Source organism: Papilio xuthus, unplaced genomic scaffold, assembly GCF_000836235.2.
Source record: "Papilio xuthus unplaced genomic scaffold, Pxut_1.1 DF827870.1, whole genome shotgun sequence".
Lineage (NCBI taxonomy): Eukaryota > Metazoa > Arthropoda > Insecta > Lepidoptera > Papilionidae > Papilio > Papilio xuthus.
This window is the reverse complement of record NW_013530779.1, coordinates 1,755,823-1,780,555: the sequence shown is the minus strand read 5'-3', so window position 1 is coordinate 1,780,555 and position 24,733 is coordinate 1,755,823. Positions and strand designations below refer to the sequence as shown.

Below are 24,733 nucleotides of genomic sequence, written 5' to 3'. Positions count from 1 at the left end.
TCTCCAAATAAACACAAGCCCATAGAACATTGAAGAGAGAAAATAACACATGAGCAATATCCTTCCAATTATCATTTGCGGTTCCCAACCAAATCTGTAACAAAAAAAAAACATTTTTAAAATCAAAATATCCGGCTCGAAGGACCAAAGACAAAATAAAAAAAATCGTTTACCCAAAATACAAAACCGACGATTGCAGGCACTGTTAGAGATTGTGTATAATGTCCGAGCCATGCGAAATACATCGCTATTTTTACACCGAAATATTCACTTATTTCATCTGAAAAGTAAAAAAACGTATTTACATTTAAAATGCTTTACTTACCATGGGTTTCCGAGACCAATATCTTTGTTCAAAACATGTTATCTCTGTTTTGTCAAAGATAATAACAGGGATAATGATATGTTTTATACAGAAATTTTGATCTTAGAAAACCCGCGGTTACTGCAGCAATTATAAAGTGGTCACAAGTCAAATAGACTAAAAAAAATGTCTTATAAAACTTTTAGAGCTCCAGAGATTAGCTGTTGGTTAATTTTGTCAATAAAACTACTAAAATTACTAATTTTTAGTACTTCTAAAATAAAAAAAATCTTATAAACGATCCAAATTTTTCCATCTTTAATTTCAAGTTATTCTCACGGTCTGTAAAGTTCCATTTTGATTTAAAATTTAGAAAAGTAAATATGTAGGGAGGTAAAATAGCTCAGTATGTCAATTGCTTACCCAGAGGCTGCGGCGTGAAAAGAGTTTTAACCCATTTCTTTCTCAGACTGTCGAGAGCCGCTCTGTCGTGCAAAGGAAACATACTCGCTATAACTCCTCGACTCACACACGCTGGCACTGGAAATTAAATATTTACTACCTCAATCACTGCATACTAGCAGACACCCGCGACTTGTATGCAACATGTCCGCGTATATCAGCTACCTTCCCGTCAAAATCGGTCTCGTAGTCAAAGAAATGCGGACAGACAGACAGACAGATAAAAATTTGTCATGTGTACGAAACTTGAAATATTCGATATTACGTACATACACTGCACAGATTAAGATTAAATTTGGAACATATATAATTTACAGAATAAAAAATAAGGCCTAAAAACCCATTAATTCACTAGATTTTTTCAATAATTTCATGTTGTTGAAGTCAAACTAATCGAAAGCAAATCAGTAGGTAATAAATGCAATCACGCGTTTATCACAATGGTTTTGATAAAGATTTGCACCAATCATTGTTGTATATTCAGAACTAACTGTCGCGCGCGACTCCGTCCACGCGGAATTAAAAAAATAAGTAGCCTATATGTTCTTCCAGACCATATCTATATGTGCTAAATATTATTGAAATCTTTGGATTCCGGAGATACCTTCAAACATCCATCCATCCATACAAACATTCGCATTTATAATATTAGTAAGTAAGTATATGCTTGATATATTTTTCCCTACGCTACATTACTCATTAGAATGTAATTTAAAGTTAAGTTATAAAAACAATTTATTAATCATAATTTTAAATAGCAAGTCAAGACACACGTAAGTATATAAGATAGCTAAGTATATTCCTTTAATATAAAGTCGATACAAAAGTACATATTGATTCCGAACGTAATAAAAGCTATCGCGTCAGAATGGTTACTTGTATTGCGTGGGCAGCAAAGAATTTTATGTGAACCAACATCGATACACAATACTAACAATTACTTTGGAAACCTTTACGTACAGTAATTGTCAAAAGAACAAAAAGGCAGGAAAAAATTTAATAAAAAAAAAGAAAGCAGAATCATAAAAAAAATCTTAAACAAAATGAACTAAAAAATTACAAAATTTCTCTTCATATATATATAACACGTTAGCTGCCATGTCGGACTATGTGTCCGACAAGCCATACTTCCATTCACTTTTACTCTCTTAGACCTATACGCTTAAGTTAGTACCTAGGATAAACCATTATACGATCAATATTTGGTGAGTTACATTGTCTTTATAACTATCGTTGCTCTATGTTTTAAATATCTGTTCTCCAAGAACAATTTAGCAATTTTATTAAAGCATAGATAAATCTGTACAGCATAATGTATATACGAAAACTTCCAGTCTTGAAAGAACATAAAGTTTTTTTTTATATCAAAAGGCGGCAAACGAGCGAGCGGCTCGCTGAAATAGCAAAGTGACCGTTGCCGAGGAGAGGATGCACAGAAAGAAAATATCTTCCCTTTCCATGTACCCTCTCATCCGGAAAGTCCACTTCCACTTTCCATCCTTTCCTTATAAAGAAAAGGATGGAAAGGGAAAGAGGACTAAATTAGGCCTCCGGGACGCACACTCATCAGACTGTACGCGGAATTGCTTCCACTTGACGCGTGTCTTCTGTGTGGTCGTGGTCACCGGGCGAGCCGGGACAATTCGTGCGATGTTAAAGCGGACTCTACCACTATTAAATAGTAGAATATATTCTATAGTTTCAAGACATTAACAAAATCAATAAGACTTTTCTTATAGACAATTTTACTCGGCAAACAATATTATTCATAGCGTATTTGGTTCAACAAGATAGATGTGTTCGACATATTAATGGTACAACCAATATATTATCGTACGCTCCAGTGAATAGCCATTCAATCGTTCAATCATTCACTATAATAAAGAATGATCGATTCACAAATAAAATATGCGTAAGGATATAAAAAACATGGAGACGAATTGAGAAACTCTTTTTTGAAGTCTGTTAAATATCTTACTAATAATATTAACTACAGAACGACTCTATAGATCTCGACCAAATTTAACACAGATGTAGAACATAGTCTGGAACTTATTACGTTACTGACAGAGTCGCGGACATAAGATTATAAAGATATAAAAAATAATACAAATTTAGTGTGATACATAAAAATTGTGTTCATTAGGGCCGTTGCTAAATATATTGGTGGGGCAACCGACCAAGCGAAAGAAGTCTACATAGCCAAAATTCAAAACGAAACCAACGCGTATTTTCCTAAGAATTAGGCTTTCTTGATGTTCTTTTACTTTTTATAATAATTTACCAAAACCTGTAGAGATACAGCAAAACACATTGAGTTAATTCGTTCAATCAATCAGTAATTCGTTCAGTTACTCACCAATACTCTGTCCGGGCCTCAGTGTGAGCGCGGGCTCCAACGCGTGCTCATCTCCGGGCTCCGCGCGCGCTGACTCCAGCACGTGTTTCACTAACGCACCTCGCTCTTGAGAATTCAATAGCTCTGATGCTGATGTACCCTTATAATGAGAAAATATATATATTTAACATAATATCCAAATTTAACTATCGTATCCATCTAGCTATAAGATGAATTAAGTCATAGTGTCATACTTCTTACTATATTATTATAAATAAGAATATTTGGATGGATGGATGGATGTTTATTACTAAATACCTCCAGAACATCTCAACAGATCGCTCTGAAATTTGGCATATATGTAGAACATAGCCTGGAAGAGCACATAGGCTACTTTAACTTTTTGTTAATTCCGCGCACGGAGCCACAGGCAAAAAAGCTAGTAATATTATAAATGCGAAAATTTAGATTGATGGATGTGTTTTTTACAAAGTATACTCCAGAACAGCTGTATTGATCTAGCTGAAATTTGTCATTGACTTAGACCATTGTCTAGAGGATAAAAAAGTCGCCGGTTACATCTAGTTATATATAAAAGTGTTTATATTAATATATCTTTGGTAACTCATACGTAAAGTATGTTCTTGCTAATTGGATATATATTCATAGTTAATTTGAAAACATAAAACAATGGAAACATTCAACGAGAAACTCGCAAAACAAAGGAGGCGGCTATTGTTATTTGAAATACATATTAATAAAACCTTTTTATACAATGGACAAGTTTTTTCTTGCTAATTTAAAAAAAAAAAGATGAGAACAGTACGAAAACAAATAAGAACACTCCCTTCCATTCAATTCAACTCAGAAATGTAGGCAGAGGTTATGAATTTTCTAAACTAAAAATCTACTAACATTATAAATGCGAAAGTTTAGATGGATAGAAGCATGTTTGTTAAAAGGTACCAGAACAGCTCAACTGACCTTGCTTAAATTTAGCATAGATGTAAAACAGTCTGAAAGAACACAGGCTAGTAATTTGTGTTTTTAATTCCACGCAGACAGAATCGCGGGTAAGAACTAATAATGTTATAAAGGATCCGTATAATAAACTTACATTTTGGAAGCAATGCATATCACGAACTGTAAACTCTTTATATCCACCACCGAATTCCGGCTTCAATAACTTTGGCAGATGAACCTCTTCCGCAGTTTGAAGCAATCTGTTACAAATAATAGCAAATTAAACTATAAAGTCAAAAAAAAAGTCAAAGAATCCATTGAAATGATAAAATCTTAGTTTCATTACATTAGTTGTTTTTAGCCTTTAAAAAGAAGGAGGTTATAAATTCGTCTGTATTTTTTTTTACAATGGGGTAATGGTTATAATCTTGTTGAATCCACTGAAGTGGCATGTCACTTACTTATTTTCAGTAAATACTTTATACTAAATCTAAACTAAATGTGAACTATTTAATGATACTAAATTCGGCAATAAGCTAGGCTTACACATCATCATCAGCTGCGATGTAAAACGCTGAACACTGCGCGGAGGCGTGCTGTCTCACGCACACCTGGAGACGTGGTCGACTACTACGCAGTTTCTGCAGCAACCAGAGCAGCATACTATCCGGAAGACCTAGTACACGACAAAGAATCTCTAACAAGTCATGTTAACCTAGTACAAATAGTTCGTAATTAATACTAGCACACAATAGATTTGTTAGTTTGTTACGTTCATCTAAAAGTGTAAATTAAAAATAAGCAAATTCTACAAGCAAAATTCATCTTTGAGATAACAAAAACTATCCCTTGGTGACAAAACATAGCTTTCGAATGAAGATTCCTTTCTATTCTTTGTGAAAAAAAAAGAATGTCTACAATCCCACACAAAAATCACTGGCAATTTATATGAAAACAGTATAAATAACTCCAATTACAAAGCAAAAAGATTGATGGCGTCGAGACGCCGAGGGTTGACGTCAAGTAATTTTACTGTAGATAAAATTGGAGCAACACGCACTTAATACTTTTACGTATTCAATGGAGGGTACATTAAAAAAAATCAATGTTTAGTCCGAGATCCTTGTCATTTTATCCGTAGAGTTTTTAAATAATGTACTATAACGTTAAAATTAGCAAAAGCGGAAAACAAAAAATATGAAAGCCGTTCCATGTTTCTCTCGCAAAACATACCCGACTTAGTAATAAATACGTCTAAGTTTTGGCATTATTTGTTGGCAAGTTTCCCGAATGCCGAAGTAGCCTCTGTAAACGGCAGGGTTCAATGACCTTCCTACACAATAGACGTTTGCCAAATGACTGTAGCAAAGCCGAAAACATAAGGGTATATGAAATATTGTCATATACAAAGGGGCTGTATGATTAACTTCTATGTATATTTTGTTATTCAAGATAAACTGACTGACGTGTCATGGGTTTCTGAGACCGAAATCTCTGTATAAAAAATATTGACAATCCTTACATTATCTTGTACAAAACAGAGATAACATTATGTTACATTGGTCTCAGAAACAAATAATAACTCACACCCGAAACTCTAGAGGTTTCTGTTAACACTAGGCGAACCCTAAGACACAATTTCACAAATTCATCATCTAAAGGTTTAAGAGGGTAATAGTTTGCCGAAAGCAAACATTACTTCTTCAACCGAATAACTTGAAAATTTACAAAACACTTTCTAGCAAAAATTATCAATTATCTGTATCACGCTTTTATTGTACTGTAAATGTCTAAAAAAGGGTGTGGACAGACGGACGGACAACAAAGTGATCCTATAAGGGTTCCGTTTTTTTTCTATGAGGTACGGAACCCTAAAAAGGGGTTAAAATCTGTTTCAAACTGTTAACCGATGTCGGGTGAAACAGCCAGTATTTTTGTTAACTATTCTCCTTTGTGTAGTGTAGCAATATTTAAATACTAACAAGGTCAAATCATGTACCATGAACTGTCAGGCACCATTTTCTACTTGCTTATTGAATTGAGTTTATTTCCTTAGTTATTCTCTAAGTAAATTACATAAGGTATTATTTATAATATTATTTTATTTTTGGTGAACCCTTACTTTTACATTTAATTGCAAACCTTATGAGGAAAAGATTTGCTTAGAGTTTTAAGTACAAATAAATATTTTGCAAAATAATTGATCTTGTGTGGAAATCACCATAATTAGTTCACTATACATCCGCACCGAGAGGCTTGGATCCTACCCTAAATTAAAAGTGATGAGACCATAGTCAACAACAGTGTCCCAGTGCAGGTTGGTTAACTTCACACTATCTTTGTATTTCGTGATTACATGGCGGGATTCTAACCCAGAACCTGCAGATTGCAAGTCAAGTGCTTTATCCCTGAGCCACCAATGCTCCATGATATGTGAAAGATATCATAAATAAATAGTTGCTTAGTGATATAGGCGTACAGAATCTATAGAGGTGATGCAATGCCTTGCTAAATCATAACATGATAAGTACATGTTGCTATATCAAATCAGAGGTCAGATAGATTCAATGCCAATTATAAACAGCAATGTTTGTATTTTGCTAATAAAGAGAGGCAGTTGTTTAAACTGCGATATACTGTTGTATCCAAAAGGAAAATAAAAATGCAAGGTTCTTTTAAATAAATTATTTAAAAAAAACAATTAGTTTTTTTTCACATAATATTGTATTGTCATCAAAATTAATTATGTGTATCAAATTTCAGATCAATCAATCTACAGAAAGTGGGTGTGATTTAAACTACTAGTTTTGACTCAACTCAATCAAGTTTGAAATAAAACTGTCCAACAATAATATTCAACTAAATATTTTTGTAGATATGTTCTGATAGTGGAACCACATAGATAACATGAGGTCAGAATTAATATATGTCCTACCTTTAGGGAATATCAGCACAACATCTGTGTGATGAGTGGGAGTTGTGTGCAGCAGGAGTCGTCTTGGATGCATCAAGTGTGCACCCAGCTGACCCGCCATTGGTAGACGACGCCGCAACTCTCTGCCAGCTGTTAAAGAATACTCTAATTAAAACTTACTTATATTCAACAACAGAAATGTTCAGTACTGTACGAGGGTTGACCAACTTTATCAATGATTACAAGTTTACTTATTACATACACACGTTACATTGAACGCATTTGGAATATGAAAATTTAAGATTGATAAAATTACGTTATAAAAATATATATAAAAAAAATACATAACTGTTCTAAGTTGAACAGTTCCAATTCTCCCAAATATTTTTCTAATAAGAACGTAATAGTTTGAAGGTCACATTACTCATGGCACTATATGCCGAATAGTTTTAAGTAGGTATTTACAAATAATAATAAAATTAGTTACAATTAAAAATATAAATGTATTTTTGAAATTAAGCATTTTAACTTAAAAGATACATAGAAACAAATAATACTTACCGCTATCTAATTTATCCTTCGCAAATTCAGCAAACGACCGGTGTTCTTGCGGTGTAGTATGGGAGCTACTCTCCTGCTCTTCCTTTTCATGGTTTCCTGTTCCTTCTTCGGTTTCCATTGTGTCTTCAATCTTAATACGATCACGGCAAACGTTCTCTCGTTTCTCAAGTCTGAGTACTGTATCTTACATCATCGATCACAATAGTTCTAACGCAGATTACACAATTAAAATAGACGCACACTCTCAATTAATTAATAATTTTTAAACTTTTACCATTACTACTTTTAATTACAATTCATAAAAATATTTTCCCTAATTTTATTGAAACTTTTGGAGACAAACAATCACAATCACCCGCTGTCACATTTCAAAATTGATTTTTGGCCGCCATTACAAATAGGGATGGAGTAGTACCGATACCTCTCTGACTAGGGCGTGCTCGCCGTTTTCCTTCTTGGTACGAGAAAATTGTTTATAATGCTCTCATAATAAGAATATTAAAATTAGTAAAAAAAATTGTATCGCATCATTAAATATACATTACATTGTACTTGGAATGAGATCAGATAAAATAATGAACAATAATTTTATAAAATTGTTGACAACAGCATTTTTTTTAAACCGACACTCAATGGTTTTTCGAATTTATTATATAGGTTTTCTGATGAAAAAGCTAATTCATTTTTAAATTCGCACATATATATTTGTAGTGGATTATATTTATTATGATTAGCAAGACCTAATTTAATTTTTTTTCCTAGTACCATTATTTTGAATCTGTATTTCCTATTGAAATTGCATCCGCTCATCCGCTCCGTTCCGTTCCGTCATCGATTCAAGTTTATTCCTTTCGTTTTGTAATTCGTTAATTTGTGCGATAATGTGAGTGAGACTGGACGTGTAAAATATCTTGCGACTTTCTCTTTATTATAAAAATCAGTGTTCGCATTTATAAAGAAGAAAAATACTAAACAAAATTTAATATTTATTATTTGACAAGCAACATTGAAGTGGTAAGTACACCTAAACCATTTTGGTGACCTTTCTTTGTGATTGTGCTTATTATGCATTACGACTACAATTTATACACTTGTTTTTTGAGTACATCTCTTCGTTAAGTTTATGCGGATAGAATAGTGCGTTAATTTTATTATGTAATACGTTATTAACGCCACCAAGAGTGGTAGATAGTAAATGACGCAGTTCGAAGCATCTTTATTTTAGCCTACTTACAAACAGCTGTTACGTCGTCACGCCTTTTGCATAAAACACTAGACTTTAGCTTTAGTACATACAAGGAAAAGCAAGTACGTAAAACGGTTAATGTTATGTATTATAACTTTTTTTATCAAGATAATATTATACATTTTATGTTATTGACAATGGAATATTATTAAATGTTGACAATTTTATTCATGAGAATCAGCAACAAACATTTTGTCAAGCTGAAACTTTCCATACAATACATATTTATGAGGTGATGAACATATTCCACAGATGATGATTGAAAATTAAATTTTTGTAGACTTTACATAACATTTCTAGTGTATGTAATTCACATTTATTTTGAATAAAAAAAAATCTGCAATATCATTATTAGGTTATTCTTAAATGTATAATAAATTGTTGGTTGTCTCCAGTTTCTTCACTGAGAATAATATATTAAAGAAATAGTATATTCATAGTCATCTTCACATTGATTCCAGTTCAAAATCTAATTATGGAGTTGAAAAAAGCAAGATGCATGGTGACAGAATAATAAAATTGAAAATGACTTATGATATGAATTTAAAGCACCAAACTAATAGCATATTGGTTAATTTGTAAAGTACAAGTGGTATGTCAATTTAGAATAAATCTTGACTATATACAGAAGAATTCACCTAGTTTAAATCTCAAGTGTAAATAATTATCATGAACCCCTCATTAGTAATTAAACAGGGGACATCTACTGGACAATCTGGCATGCAACCTGGAATGGTCACAGTCCCCATAACTGTCAGTTCAAGCATGTCCAATACTATCCCTAATGCTTTAACAATGAACAAACCTGGGCAGAATGTTGTTGTCACCACACAAAACTTGGGTTCAGGCCAACCCACCATATTGCCTAATGTGCAAATATTAAACATGAGACCTGAAGCGCCTTCAGTTGCGGCACAGAAGTCTGTAGCTACAGTATCACCACGAGTTGTGATTGGCACACAACAGGTAGTTGGTGCAAGAGCAGTAGCGCCAGGTATTACATTGCAAACATTACAAAGCTTACAACAAGGACAGCAGGGTCATTTATTGTTGAAGACTGATACTGGGCAATATCAACTGTTAAGAGTTGGCCCCGCTCCTGCAGGCAATACCCTTGCTGCACCGCAACCGCAGACTTTGCGTCTGTCCACAGTACCTGCACACCCTGGTGTGGCTACAGTATCCACTAGCATTGCAGCACCAACCCAAATGCCTACACAAATACAGCAGGCAGGACCAGCACCTGTGTCAGTGTCTGCGAGTATGCAGTCTGCTACTCCACCATCACAGCCACCGACTGTCACCACTCAAAAGCCCTCAGATAATACCAAGGAAAAGTGCCGTAACTTCCTTGCGAATCTACTTGACCTATCTAGCAAGGAACCCAAATCCGTTGAAACAAATGTGAGAAATCTCATCCAGGAACTAATAGATGCTCAAGTTGAGCCTGAAGAGTTCTGTAACAGACTTGAACGTTTGCTGAATGCAAGTCCTCAACCTTGCTTGATTGGATTCTTGAAAAAAAGCTTACCATTGCTTAGGCAGTCATTAGTTACCAAAGAATTGGTCATTGAAGGTATTAATCCTCCTGCACCTCATGTCGCATTTTCTAATATTCCGGCCCCAACACAACAAGTTGTAAGTACTTCCAATATTCAAATGCAAAAACCTGCTCCAAAAGTGGGTGGTACAATTGCAGTGCTTCAAAACATACCTGTACACACTAAAATAAATGTAGGCAAAGTTGGGAAGACTGTAGGAGTAAATAATAAAGCCAATTTCCCGCGCCCTGGATTGTCCTCTGCTGCACTGTCCACTGTTATTACACCTGGACAATCCCTTTTGAAAGAAAAAGAAAAAAGGTCCTCCATGCCCTTTACTCCACCTCACTTTGTTGATGACAAGATGGCAGGGGATGATGATATAAATGATGTTGCTGCCATGGGTGGAGTGAATTTGGCTGAGGAAAGCCAAAGAATTCTTGGATCTACTGAAATGATTGGAACACAGATAAGGTCATGTAAAGATGAATTCTTGGTCCCAATGCATTTGATGCAAGCTAGAGTAAAAGCAACTTGTGCCAAGCATGGATTAGAGGAACCATCTCCTGAAGTATCGGCGCTTTTGTGTCATGCTCTCCATGAGAGGCTCAAGACTATTGTAGAAAAGTTAGCAGTTATTGCACAACATCGAATCGATTTATGTGTTAAGATGGATAATCGATATGAGGTTTCTCAAGATGTGAAAAGTCAGATTAAATTCCTCGAAGAGAGAGATCGTGTCGTAAAGAAGAGATGCGAAGATACTGAACGTGAGATGTTACTTCGCGCTGCAAAGTCTCGGTCAAAGAATGAGGATCCTGAGCAGGCGAAACTTAAGGCTAAAGCTAAAGAAATGCAACGCGCAGAATTAGAAGAGGTACGCCAACGAGAAGCAAATCTGACAGCTCTTCAGGCTATCGGACCGCGTAAGAAACCGCGACTTAATGAAGGTGTTGGTGGATCAGGCGATAATGCTTCGACCAACAGTAATCAAACTTCAAGTGGCATGACTGGTCGCGGACAGATGGCTCTGCGCACTCGTATAAAACGTATCAACCTTCGCGACATGCTCTTCCTTTTGGAACAAGAAAAAGACACTGCACGGTCACTATTACTGTACCGTAGTTACCTAAAGTAATTGAAAGGAAATTGAATTTAACCCAAAATATCATGTTTGATACATTTTGGAGAAATATGTTGTGCTTTTACATTTCTATAATCCCTTCATATTTACCAAAATGGTAATATTTCTTAAGAATGTAAAATAAGAACATATGAAACTTGATTAGAATAATGATACATATTCTGACATATAAGTTTAGGTGACTTAAGTTATTTTTATATATTCTTTTAATTGGTAGGTGTATTAAGGAAATTAAATCTTAAAGTAAATGTTATTAAAATTAAGATTTTATATCACAATGAAAACCTAAAAGCTAAAGCTCCTTGTACTCAGTTGTATTTAAAAGTATTCAGTAAAATTCATCAAGCAGTAAATGTTCATCATAGTTTATTACAAGTAAAAGTACTCTTGCTACTTGTTTGTTTAGTTTGAGCTCTGCAGTAGAAACTGCTTATAACTACATCGGTTAAAAGACAAAAACATTGCGCGGACCAATCACCTAAACTTGTTTAACTGCTTATCAGTTATTAAAATCGAATATAACAGATTACTTCTTCCCTTATTCTTCCTTGTTGTTGTAAGCGGTTTTAACTGTATATATTAAGGCTGATGTATGTAATTCTATGCTTTCCGTTAAATTACTATTGTGTTCTTTCTCTATAAAACAGTTGAGGTTTGTTTCTGTATGAAATTCCAATCAGCACATTTATATTTCATTTTGTTGGCTATGTTATTGATATATTTAATGTTTAATTTGACATCTCAATATAAGTTTGAAAATGTATTTGATATTTAGTTGCTTATATGTTATATTAATTTCCATAAATATAAGGATTTCATTGTGTAATTGTGTATTTTTATTCACTTGCACCTTTATTTGCTAGAACAGGGATGGCAAACTAATGGCAAGTGCCATTATTGAGGACAATTTGCTGATTTCTGAATTTACTATGCACAATAAAAAAGTGTGAACTAACAGGTGAAGTAAACCCAAGTGAGCCCTACACTAAAGATTGTTCTCAATAACTATAAAGTCGGATTTGTCTATGGCCTCATTAAACATTTCTTTACTATAATGGCACATTCATATGTAAAGGTTTGCTATCACTGCCCTAGAATAGTGGTCTGCACTTAAATTTATTTACTGTAGATGTGTTGTGATATCCAACTTTGTGTTTGAAGTCAATCAATCTGCTCTGGGACAGCAAAGTTGACTATGATCCAGTCAGAAATATGGATAGTCCTGTGTGTTTGTTGTTTGTTCAAACATGATTCAAGTTTATTACTTCCTGCTTGTTAAATAAAATCGTTTTATATGATTTGAGAAATCTGATCACATGATGTCAGATGATCATAAACACCTATTAAAAAGATTGATAAGAAAAAGGATGAATTAAGTTTTGTAATTCCTGTATTGCCCTCCATACGCCTTCCGACAAACTGTAGTATTAGCCGCTTGCACTCCATACAACATGATATGTTACTTTGGGTATAAAAAAACAATAAATACACTTTCGTAAGTACAAACTACATACTAATATAACAGTTTCATAACCAACTTTAGTGTTGGGGGGGAAGGAACCGATCATTTGGTGAGGCATACATTCAGTAGTGGACGAGTAGGCTTAGGCTGATTAAGTTTCTTACTTATAGATTTTATTTTAATAACACGGAAATGTCTAATACTCTATAACCTAAAATACCAATCTGTCAAATATGACAGAGACGCCGAAGCGCGTTTGGGCATAGATAAAAAAGTTTTTCTAATCATGTCTCAAAGGTGCGTAATAAGTTGTTGAGTTTATGTAGGTAAAAAAAAGCGCATTTACTGTGTTAGCATAATAGAAGTAGTAAATAACATAATAAGCACTAATTAAATAGAAATAATCTCGATGAAGTCTTTGTATTTTCTCGTTTCATTGTCTATGGTACAAATATATTTTTTTTTGCGGTTAAAAAGTGATAAAAAGAAATGAGATTTTTATGTGATGAAACATTCCAACAAAATAAAGGCGTTTATTTCTCATATATTTCTTATTGCATTATAGATCTGCTCTGAGGGTCTGAACGTACAGAATTAGCTCAATCTTGTTTACTAAAAGCAAAAGTATTCTTTAGAAATGGGTTCATAACAAGCGTGAGTAAGTAGTGCGAGAGATAATGGCCACGACGAAGGGTCATTGCTTAAATACATAAAATTATTTTATAAGTTTATTATTTATATAAAAAACACTAACTATGCATAATGTTGTGTTTTTAGAATATAAAACAAAATACTTCGTAATAGATTTATAACATTACGAATAACTAATCTATTGGTTTATTCTTAAACATTTTACATGACTTTTCAAATTAAACGATTGAATTAAAAAATCGAAATATTTATAAAACTAGCGGTTGCCCACAACTTCGTCAGCGCCGGAAAAAAAGTGCCTATAATTATGCCCACACAATTTAAGGACAATCAGAAAAACAGACGGACAAAAATGTTAAAAATTGGCTTTTCGTTATAAGCATTCATCACGTTCATGAAATGTGACTGTTTAATATTACTTAAATTAATATTAATAAAATTGAGGTGGCTGTACCACCTCAATTTTATTAATCTTACGTTGAGATTGATAGATTGATGATTGTTAGAAGGTATCTCCATAACAGCTTAACGGATCTCAGTGAAAATTTTCATAAATGTAGAAAATAATCAGGAAGAACCAATAGGCTACTAAATAAGCTTTTTTTAATACACGCGGACAGAGTCGCAAACAGAAGATAGTTGTATATAGATATTTCTGAAACAAAAGACGCTTGATATTTGACCCTGTTAATACGGTAATAATTTTATGATTTCTTTATTAATATTTCACATCCATCTGTACAATTTAGTCATTTATCTGCACAATAATGCAAAAAAGTCACGTCGCGAACGTGGTTTGCTTTGCTTATAACGTAAACCCATTATAAAAAAATTTGTTTGTCTCTGTCTGTCTCGAGAGTTAGAAAATCTTTATTCTTTCCAGATGTTGATGGATTGGGGTAATCTCCCACTGTTGCCGCTAGGATGCGTATTGAGATATCTACGCACCAAGGATGCTTTGGCAGCGTCATCAGTCTGCCGGCACTGGCGTTCCGCTCTTCTCATTGTTGGGGCACGCATGTGAGTCATTATTTCTCCTTTACATTTTAAAAGCCTGCTAAATTCTTTGCGTAACCTCTTATGGGGAGTATTGGGGGTTAATAGAAACCAATAGGTTGTTTAGTTGCATAAAAATGTCGTATCATTTTTTTCTTTTATAATAAAACATAAAGGGTCGTAAGTGGGTTGAGGTTTGAATGTCACGGTCTCTTTATGATACAAATCTCAAACTCTGTTACGCTGTTGGCATCTTAATCGGATTTTTACCTATTTATATAAATAGATGAAACAAATTCTTGATATGGCATCGGTAGTATATAGTGAATATAGTAGGTATATTCAAAGTCATACATACATTCTTAGTCTCTTCTTTCCATCCTTCTCTTATGAAGTAAATTTGGAAAGGAGAAGTATATTTACGTATAAGTAGAAGAATATATCCTCTTTATATACTACCCTCCATTCATTTAAAAGTACACAATGCATTTACTAACTCTTAATAGATTTTTATGCGCAGAGTTACTTCGTTCAAACAAATCAATTGACACCTAGCACGTTTGTCACCTTGTTTTTTCAATGTGGATGGCACTAAACGTGTTTGAACAAAAGTTTTTTTTTAGGGATACCCTCAAACTGCGCGTGAGTAATATAGATAGAAGCTGTTTCTTAACTCGCGTATTCAGGAAGCAAGTGAAACAGATCTACATATACATAGACTCCAGCTCTGAGGACCTACAGCTGTTCATGTCCAATGTTTTCACCCAGTAAGTACTACATGCTGTCTTTTGATATCAATCTTACTATTATAAATGCGAATGTTTGGACGGATGGATGTTTGTTCGAAAGTATCTCCAGAACGGCTGCATAGATCTAGATGGAATTTGGCATAGATGTAGAACACAGTCTGGTAGAACACATAGGTTACTGATTACGTTTTTTTTAATTTCGCACGGACAGAATCGCGGGCGACCGCTAGTTACAAATTAAACTAATTTAATTTAATAATAAAACACAAGAAAAACTGTTGAACCTGTGCCACTCTGGTGAAAAATCAGACCAGAATGCCGCTTAGGCTACACACATTATAAATGCGACTGTTTAGATGGATTGATGGATGTTTGTTTGAAGGTATATCCAGAACGGCTGAACTGATCTCGATGAAATTTCGCATACATGTAGAACATAGTCTGGTAGAACACATAGGCTACTGATTAAGTTTTTTTTTAATTCCGCGCGGAAGGAGTCGCGTTGACATTCCAGTCTGGTAAAAAACGGGTCTCATTATATTTTATAATATATAAATAACAACCATTCTTTAACTTTATCGAACATGATTGTTCCATTACAAAGTTGCGTAAAACAAAACGATTTTTCATTTCGTTTTACAATCTAAAACTTGATATAAGCAAAAGGCAAATAACAAATTATACCTGTATTAAATTTTTTATCTGTATAAAGCAAGTCGAGTCAGCCTCGCGTTGCTTCGTCCTTGTACAAAATGCTAACTCTATTGGATACATTTTGCATCGACGTTTTATTCTACAGTTCGTAGTATAAACGTGACAATAACTCAAGTTTTGTAATGACGTCGATTTCATATAGACCTAGATTCATGATGTTTATTGTTATAATATTAACTAGATATTGCCCGGGACTCCGTCCGAGCGGAATAAAAAAAACTCAACTAGTTGTCTATGCGTTCTTCCAGACTATGTTCTATATGTATGCCAAATTACATCGATATCAGTTCAGCCATTCTCGAGATACTTTCAAACAAACATCCATCCATACATCTAAACTTTCGTATTTATAATATTAGTAAGATAACTAACATAGAATCATAATGTTTACAACGTGATTTTGATCCCCTTGTTTAGACATCTAACTATCTGGCTTTTATCAGATTCTACAACTGTCTGAATATCATTTAAACTTTACACTAAAGGTCATCCTTAGTACCTAATCACTAGTAGTTAGTCGAGACTTCGTAAAAACGGAATTGAAAATAAAAAGTGTAGCTAAACTGGTTCAGTAGTTATGGACTCTATTCAAATCAAACAAACAAACAAATATTTCATTTTTATAATATTAGTATATATTAAAATCAGATCGTGGGTTTTTGTGACTGAAATCTCCATTTAAAACATATTGTTATCTCTGTTTTGTCAAAGATAATGAAAGGGATGACGATATATTTAACACAGAGATGTCAGTTGATGTCAGAAACAAACAACACAACTGTATATTCGATGACGTCTATATTTTCATTTGGAATATTTTCGTTAGTGAAAGTCTATTGGAATTCAGTTGCGAAACAAAAAAATGTATACGCAACATACATAATGAGATGGTTTTTTATGTTATGTGACCGATCAGAATTTTTAACTAACATAACTAGTTGTCGCCCGCGACTCCATCCGCTCGGAATTAAAAAATAATCAAATTAGATGCCTAATTGTTCTTCCAGATGTTTCCACGTTTCAAACATCCATCCTTTCGCATTTATAATATTAGTAAGACAATTGTCCATCGAAAAACCCAAATTAAACAATAATCTTTTTCCAATATTTTAATTTTTCATTACAGATTTTACGAAATGAAAATGATAAAAGAAGTGACATTTATCGGTCCAATCTATTTACAAGAGGAATCTTATTCACCAGTATTTATGCTCAAACGGTAAGTAATGAATGAAATTATACACTAATCTATTAAAAACATAACGACATTTGATGTAGGAACGTTTCATTTTATATTGTAATTATAAAAAATGCACCTGACCCTTATATGCAACAGTTAAACAGTTAGAAGAGTGTGTATCACCTTCACAAAGACCCGCAACGAATCTGCGGTTTCTCAGGTCTTACGGGATGTCCATTGGCATCGATGATCACCTCGACCTTTGCCCCCTTATCTTATAAAAAAGTTGTCCTGCCAATTTTCAATAAACTTTGAAACTGTCGATAAAATTTTTGATAAAATTTTAACAGTGGTAGAGCCCGCTTTAACATCTTCGGACGAATCGGCCCGGCTCGCCCGGTGAAATACCACGACCACACAGAAGACAGGCGTGAAGTGGAAGCTATTCCGCGTTTCGTCTGATGAGTGTGCGTCCCGGAGGCCAAAATTAGTCCTCTTTCCCTTCCCGTCCTTTTTCTTATAAGGAAAGGATGGGAAGTGGAAGTGGACTTTGCGGATGAGAGGATGCATGGAAAGGAAAAATATTTTCTTTCTGTGCATCCTCTCCTCCGTCGATTATAAGTGGGCAACGCATATACAATTGCGTATGTCTATGGGCAACGGTCACTTCGCTATTTCAGCGATTTCAGGTGGCCGCTCGCTCGTTTGCCACCTTGTGATATAAAAAAAAAACAAAACAAAAGTAACAAAAAACGACACACATCCCCGATAAAGTACCACTTGATCCTTAAACGAAGATAGAAGTGGGTGTTTTTTTACATCACTCATTCTGACTCAAAGAAATATCATACTAGTAACCCAGATATGTATGCAAACTCATACGAAGCAGCCTTAGTCAACAATTAAAAGTTTAAGGTTACGTTTAAATCATGTGTAACCACAAACGTAGGTATTGTCTGCCTTAAATTGGAATTCATAAAATTTAATTAAGAAAAATTTCCGCTATAGCACGGTCAGACATTGCCGTTTACCATCAAACGGCGTCAGTCAGTCCGTCAGATTACGCTGCTGAAGAGAAGAATGAATAGGCATAGACTAACCTAGTGCGTAACATCTTAAGATCACATCGCCGACTAACATCAGGTAGGAATGTGGTCAAGCACTAAATTACAAAGGGAAATTATTTAAATGGAAGAAAAATATTCTGGCGCCGCGTTGAGTGAGATAGACATATTTTGTCAGCAATAAACATATATCTGTCTCACTTATTTATCTATCTCGCTCAATTGGCGACAAATGTGTCATTCTTGTACGCCGTGGAAGGTTTTACAGCATGGATACCTTAGTTAATAAAAAAATATTCGGACATACTGTGATTTACCCTTTGTTCATAAAACAGCATGCAAGCTTAGCATTGGTTTACGTCTAGACCTCTGTCTCGTCAAGTAGACATCATTTAACATAGTTATTCGAAGTGATATATGAAGGAATAGTAAAACTACAACTTTGATAATATTTAGTAGGACGTAAATGCACAAATGTATTTAATTTTGCAGACAAACTTTAGAATCGTTGCCGTTCAATAACTTGGATTCGCTGTTGCTCATGGGCTGTACACTCAGTCCGTTGGAGTCGATTGAAGAAGATGAACACACGGTAAGTTACTCAGTAATCCGCTTCCCCTATAGTGACCGTCTATCCGTTTACTAACCGTACGTTTCTGAGACCAAATTCCTCCTCTGTTTTGTGAAAGATAATGAAAGGGATGACGATATGTTTTATACAGAGATTTTGATATCAGGAACTAATGGTTAATCTATTTATTTATCATCTATTTAATTTACAGGTTAGAAATGTGATATAGGTGATTTTTTTTTGTTATATTACAGTGTTTAGAGAAGGAGTGCGACCCGTTAGCTTTAACGTTCAATAACGTCTTCACTCCGGCAAAAGACGTCAACTTGGACAGTGCTACATCTGCCTTGTCAATGCTTCAAGTGAGTTCATACTTTCGAAACATTCACACGAAACATATTTTGATAGAGGAAGCTATTTTATTCTATTCTATGACACTCTTACTGGTATTATTATAAATACGACGTTTAAATGGACAGGGTGGGTTTTAAAACTTCCAGCGCCCTGGGCGACATTTTTGCGGCGCCCGAATTATTTTGGTGTCAGGGCAAATTTTACAAAAATAAGTTATCTCAGGGGCACCGCAGGCGCCCCTTTATTTCCGACTCTGCGCCTCCGGCGCCCTGGGCCGTTGCCCCATCTGGCCCTATCCTAACCTCGCTTATATGAATGGATCTGAATAAAATTTGGAACAGTGATAAATTACAGTCTTAAATAACGTATAGGGTACTCAGTTTTTTCCTTAATCGCGCGTTACAGCTAGTGTTATATAATTATTGTGGGGTTTCAGAATTTAACGATCGAATACGACTGCCTGAGTTCAGAGGTGGTGGCTTGTCTGTCACATCTCAAGCACTTCAAGTACCTTAATATTAATATCACGAACAAGACGAATCTCAACCGCAAACCGTTGGATTGGAGCGATTTCAAAGATTTATATCCAAACGGACTTAATGTTTGCATTAATATGGTAAGTTTGTGAGATTATCGGCCGTTTCATCGCATCCCTTTACGCCCCCTGCCTGAAATTGTGTTTCGCGTAACGACTCTTACAATGTTCGGAGCCGACTGTGTCTTTGAAAACCATAAGGGACCGTTAACACAGACCTGCATAGAGCAGAGCTGATTTTTCCGCAAAGTCAAATTGAACCTTGTCAAAATAAGTTAAAGCTCAATTGTATTTGCAACTATGGTCTGTTTGAACTGTCTATGACCTAGAAATCCAAAGCCGTGACAGTTGTATTGACATATGTTGTCTTTGGTTTTTCAAAGAGAATGAGAGGGATAACAATATGTGTCAATACAATTGTCATTCGAAACCACCACTTATAATAAAAAAGGTTGTAAAATAATTAATAATATCTAACATTCACGTCTAAACTCCGGTAAACTCCGGTTTCCAATCAAAATTCTTCAACACGATTCTTTTCCTCAGATCTGTGTACCGGAGAGCAAGTTCAACAAAGTAATGACCAACGTTCTGGTAGAAGAATTGCCGCTTACATCTATAAAGGTCATGTTTTGTAAAACGGTAAGTGCTTTTAATATTATACTTTTTAAGACTAGTCTTATCTTTTCACGTGATGGACAGGATTTTTAATATTACTTTAGCTCTGCGGTACATTGCCTTGAGCGACTCAGAGTTATTCGATGCTATATTTCTAAAGGATACTATTCAATTTTCATTTTCATCATCAGCTCACTACACACTGAGGGACTCAGAATCGACCCTAAGTTAGGGGGTGATTAGGCCATAGTCAAAGCACGCTGGCCCAGTGCGGGTTCATTTCACCCATATCTTTGATTTTTTTTCGCAAATGTAGGTTGAATTATGATGTCTTCCTTCACCGTAAGAATGTCTGGTACGTTTGAAAATCACATTGTTACATGACAGGATTCGAACCCAGGACCTGCAGATTATAATTGCTTAAACCCTGAACCATCGACCCGCTAAGAATACTTTTAGTGCAGTTATGGTGTTGTCATATTATCAGACTTATCTTCTTAAATTAATTCTTACTTTATATATAATTTTTCAAGTCAACCAACCCGCACTTGGCCAGCATGGTTGTCTATGGCCTAATCACCCTTAGCTTAGGGTAGGCTCCAAGCCCCTCGGTGGGGACGTATAGTGAGCTGCTGATGATGATGATGATGATATAATTTTTAAACTCCAAATATTAAAATTATAATATTTTTGATGCGTATTTTATGATTTAATATCGTTTTATTCCAGCTCCATCTCCCCATGATCAAGCAATTGACTACTCACTACAAGAAGTCGCTCCGTGAGCTGGTATGGGTCGACAGCCCTTTTCACCCCATCGATGATAGAGAAATATTAAAGTCAGAACTCAGAGATGACTCGGTAATATTAATATTTAGAAAGCGACGATTTTTTTTAATTGCTGCAATTATTTGTGTGTAGATTAAATAAAACAAAAGGTTTATTAGTGTCCTGTGTTTTTTCATGTTATTTTCTACACTTATGCCGAATTTCAGTGAAATCTTTTTAGCCGTTTTAACATCCATCCATCTTTTTAAATTTTCTCATGTATAATACTAGTAAAATAAACACTACAATAATACAACCATTAATTAAATATGTACCGTGGCTACCCCCCCCCCCTCCAATTTACCTATGGTCCTTCGTGAGCCGGATAAACAATTTCAAAGTTTAACTTAGTAAGGAATATACGTTTGTTACAGTACGCAATGTTCAACATGAACCCATTGGTACTGCTGTGCTGGCAATGCAACCAGCTGCAGCGGCTTGTGTTACACGGTATGTTACATTATTATTATAACACATTTAATGCTACAACTATTTCTTTTATAACTATTGAAATGGTACTAAAATCTTATCATATTGTTATATTTTCATGTCAAGTAGTTATTGTCTTCTACATCATTCAAACCACTGACATTTCAGACAAAGTGTTTAAGGGTTAACACAGATCGTGGCGGAAAGTAGAGCATAATTATATCACAAACAAAATTGAACTTTACACGATTGAAACAAGATCTAATTTCACTTTTCACTTATTTCTTACACTCGATAAAAAAGACGTGAATATCAAACGTTGTTTCAATTGTATAAGAAAGGAATTGTAAAGAAAGGATTCTGAGTAGTATATGTTATTTGACAGGGTACTGGATATGGCACTACGACCTGGTGGGTTGTGTCAGACTGCGGTGCCTGGAGCAGCTGGACGTGTCCGCGGTGGAGGTGCGGGAGACGCACTACCTGCGGCTGCGCGGCGGCGCGCCCGGACACGTGCTCACCACCGACACGCACGACAACATCGGTAGAGAAATATTGCACGTATGTATATACACATATTCATAAAATCTGACCGTCTGTATGTAAAATATGTCTTGTATTTGCGTTTCTGATAACAACAAATTATTAATTATTGATTCAAGATATAACAATGTGTATTTTTTTATAAGCAATTAATTTATTTGTAACTAGCTGTCGCCAGTGACTTCATCCACGCGGAATTAAAAAAGGGTCTTGACAGACAGACAGACGGACGGACAACAAAGTGATCCTATAAGACAGTGGTTCCCAAACTTATTTTGTGTACTGACCACTTTGAGAATAAATATTTTTTTAGCGCCCTCTTATTTTCACATATTTAAAAACCACTATAACTTCAAATTAAATTAATTAATTATTGTGACCTATATATGTATGTATATTAACGGAGTTACTAAACGAAACTTTTACTGACTAAACGAAAGACTGCTATAAGGGTTCCGTTTTTTTCCGATGAGGTACGGAACCCTAATAAAAATGTATCTGTTCCTCCAGACTATGTTTTACATCTATGCCAAATTGCAGCGAGATCTGTTAAGCCGTTTTGGAAATATCTTCTAACAAACATCCATTCATACATTCAAACTTTCGCATTTATAATATTAGTAAGATCGAAATCGAATCAAGCATATTTAATTGCCTCTTAATGATTTCACCGAAGTGGCAGAATATCAGTCTCATCCTACCTTAATATTATCCTAAAATAAACTTGATTTATATTATAATATTATTATTGATTTTTTATACATTTATTTATCATATTCTTAATATTTTATATTACATTTAATATAAAAAATAAAAAAATATACAAAATATATTATATTAAAAACAGAACACCACCGGCTGCGGAATCCCATGACTCAAACAACCAGTGGTCAGGAACCTTCTCACGATTCTGAGCCAAATATAGGTGTTTTAACAAGTTTTTCTTTTCAGCTTTCACGAGATTCTCTTCGAGATTTATTATTGATATTATTAATTATTTCAATCGCCAGCACATAAACAAATACATGAACGTGAAATGGAGGCCTCGGTCATGGCGCAAGTTGCATCGTGCAGTTCGCGGCCAGGCTACACATGAAGACAGAGTCGACTACATGTTGCAGGAAGCTAAACAGACATACAGTATCATGTAAGTGTAACAGTAGTACTCCACTGTCGTAACACCATCACCAATATAACTGTCAAGCTCAACTGTCAGGTTCAACTGTCATGACACTTGTATTGACATAATGTGAATGTAAGTATTGACAGTTAGTGTCAATGCATGATCTTTTCGATATGTTTCTAATACATTTTGACATATTTTGTTAATTTTACTAAATAGAGTTCGAAAATATGCGAGAAAGTATTCATAACGTCATCGATAAAATTGTAATAAAATTTGTAAAGTGGTTGAAAAGTAAAATGACTAATCTGATATAAATGACTTATGTCGATAAACGTTACGGAAACTCATATCGCAAATATTCGTGATAGGATCTCTGTATTACAAAAATATTGACATCTCATTATCTTTTTGTAAACCAGAGACAATCTACCTACAAAAGTGTTACGACAGTTTAAAACTGGAAATTGAATTTGTAATCAAGTATTTTATCTCTTAAGTTGAATTATGATAATATATCATTGTTAAGGATTTATAATATTTATTCTGAAAATATTTATCTCTCACTAAAACTATTTATTAGCCATTTAAAAAAAGATATACAAATAAATAAAAATTAAAATGAACTGAACGAAATAATAACTTTACGAATATGCCTATTTACGTTCATTTTTTGGGGGAAGATAAATTAAATTATGACATTTGTTAAACACAAATATAATCTATGATAAAATGAGACCATAGACAAAGATGAAACAAAAGTCAAAATAAAAACTAACTATCACAAATGTACCTGACAGAGGCGGATTGGTCCTAGGGAAAATTATCGGCCTAGACCTAAGGCCCTAGGGCGTAACACATAAAATGGGCATAATCGATGTCTCTACTTACTAGTTAAAAAACATCGATAATATTTCATCGCTCTAATAAACTTAGCTCATTTTCATCATTGTCACTGATTTTATAACCGTGGGTTTCTGAGATCCAAATCTCTATATAAAAACGTATTGCTATACCTATCATCTTTGACAACAGAGATAACGATATGTTTTAAACGGACATTTTGGACTCAGAAAGCCATTATTAGTCAACCTGCCTCTGAACCGACTAATATGTCATCTTTGAATAAAGATAGGAATTGATTTTGTTTCAAGCTATTAATATTGTTAAAAGAAATATTTAAAATATGTTTAAATTTTAATATTCTATACGATATAACGCACTTAATGTTATTAAGCAGGAACATTGTTTGCTTAAATAGTTGATAAATTTGACAAAAAAAAAACTTAATTTTATTAAAGTCGTAAAATAGTTTAATTATTTACATTTAGGTATATATTTAAATGTATGCAGATAACGGGAGTAGTTAATAATTTAGATTCTATACGTTATGGCCTAATTATTTTTCAATCGCCATAAATTAAACGGCTTGAACATTCGTAT

General features: G+C 34.4%; 2 protein-coding genes across 3 annotated transcripts; both read left to right on the top strand.

Annotated features, from left to right (window-relative positions):
* The first annotated feature begins 8,347 nt into the window (after window positions 1-8,347).
* On the top strand, window positions 8,348-23,869 carry LOC106115258 (uncharacterized). Of its 2 annotated transcripts, XM_013308587.1 has the most exons (12): window positions 8,348-8,556; window positions 14,470-14,606; window positions 15,206-15,349; window positions 17,172-17,264; window positions 18,782-18,881; window positions 19,115-19,222; window positions 19,651-19,830; window positions 20,296-20,391; window positions 21,097-21,228; window positions 21,570-21,645; window positions 22,010-22,185; window positions 23,178-23,869. In XM_013308587.1, exons 2-12 carry the CDS (start codon window positions 14,470-14,472, stop codon window positions 23,316-23,318), a joined length of 1,383 nt encoding a protein of 460 aa, XP_013164041.1. In that variant the 5' UTR covers window positions 8,348-8,556; the 3' UTR covers window positions 23,319-23,869. The 2 variants fall into 2 exon arrangements, with proteins under 2 accessions (XP_013164041.1, XP_013164042.1); XM_013308588.1 differs by lacking the exons at window positions 8,348-8,556; window positions 14,470-14,606; window positions 15,206-15,349 and adding an exon at window positions 18,234-18,368 and having other exon boundaries at window positions 17,182-17,264.
* Window positions 8,564-12,252, top strand: Taf4 (TBP-associated factor 4). Its single transcript, XM_013308585.1, has 2 exons — window positions 8,564-8,850; window positions 9,250-12,252. Exon 2 carries the CDS (start codon window positions 9,458-9,460, stop codon window positions 11,465-11,467), a length of 2,010 nt encoding a protein of 669 aa, XP_013164039.1. The 5' UTR covers window positions 8,564-8,850; window positions 9,250-9,457; the 3' UTR covers window positions 11,468-12,252.
* Window positions 23,870-24,733: the final 864 nt, after the last annotated feature.

Excerpts from the sequence above, each read along its gene's own strand:
- Taf4 (XM_013308585.1), top strand. The coding sequence starts at position 9,458 with ATGAACCCCTCATTAGTAATTAAACAGGGGACATCTACTGGACAATCT.
- LOC106115258 (XM_013308587.1), top strand. The coding sequence starts at position 14,470 with ATGTTGATGGATTGGGGTAATCTCCCACTGTTGCCGCTAGGATGCGTA. Across the intron at positions 21,229-21,569 it reads CAGAACTCAGAGATGACTCG|TACGCAATGTTCAACATGAA; the intron begins GTAATATTAATA and ends CGTTTGTTACAG. Across the intron at positions 21,646-22,009 it reads GCAGCGGCTTGTGTTACACG|GGTACTGGATATGGCACTAC; the intron begins GTATGTTACATT and ends GTTATTTGACAG.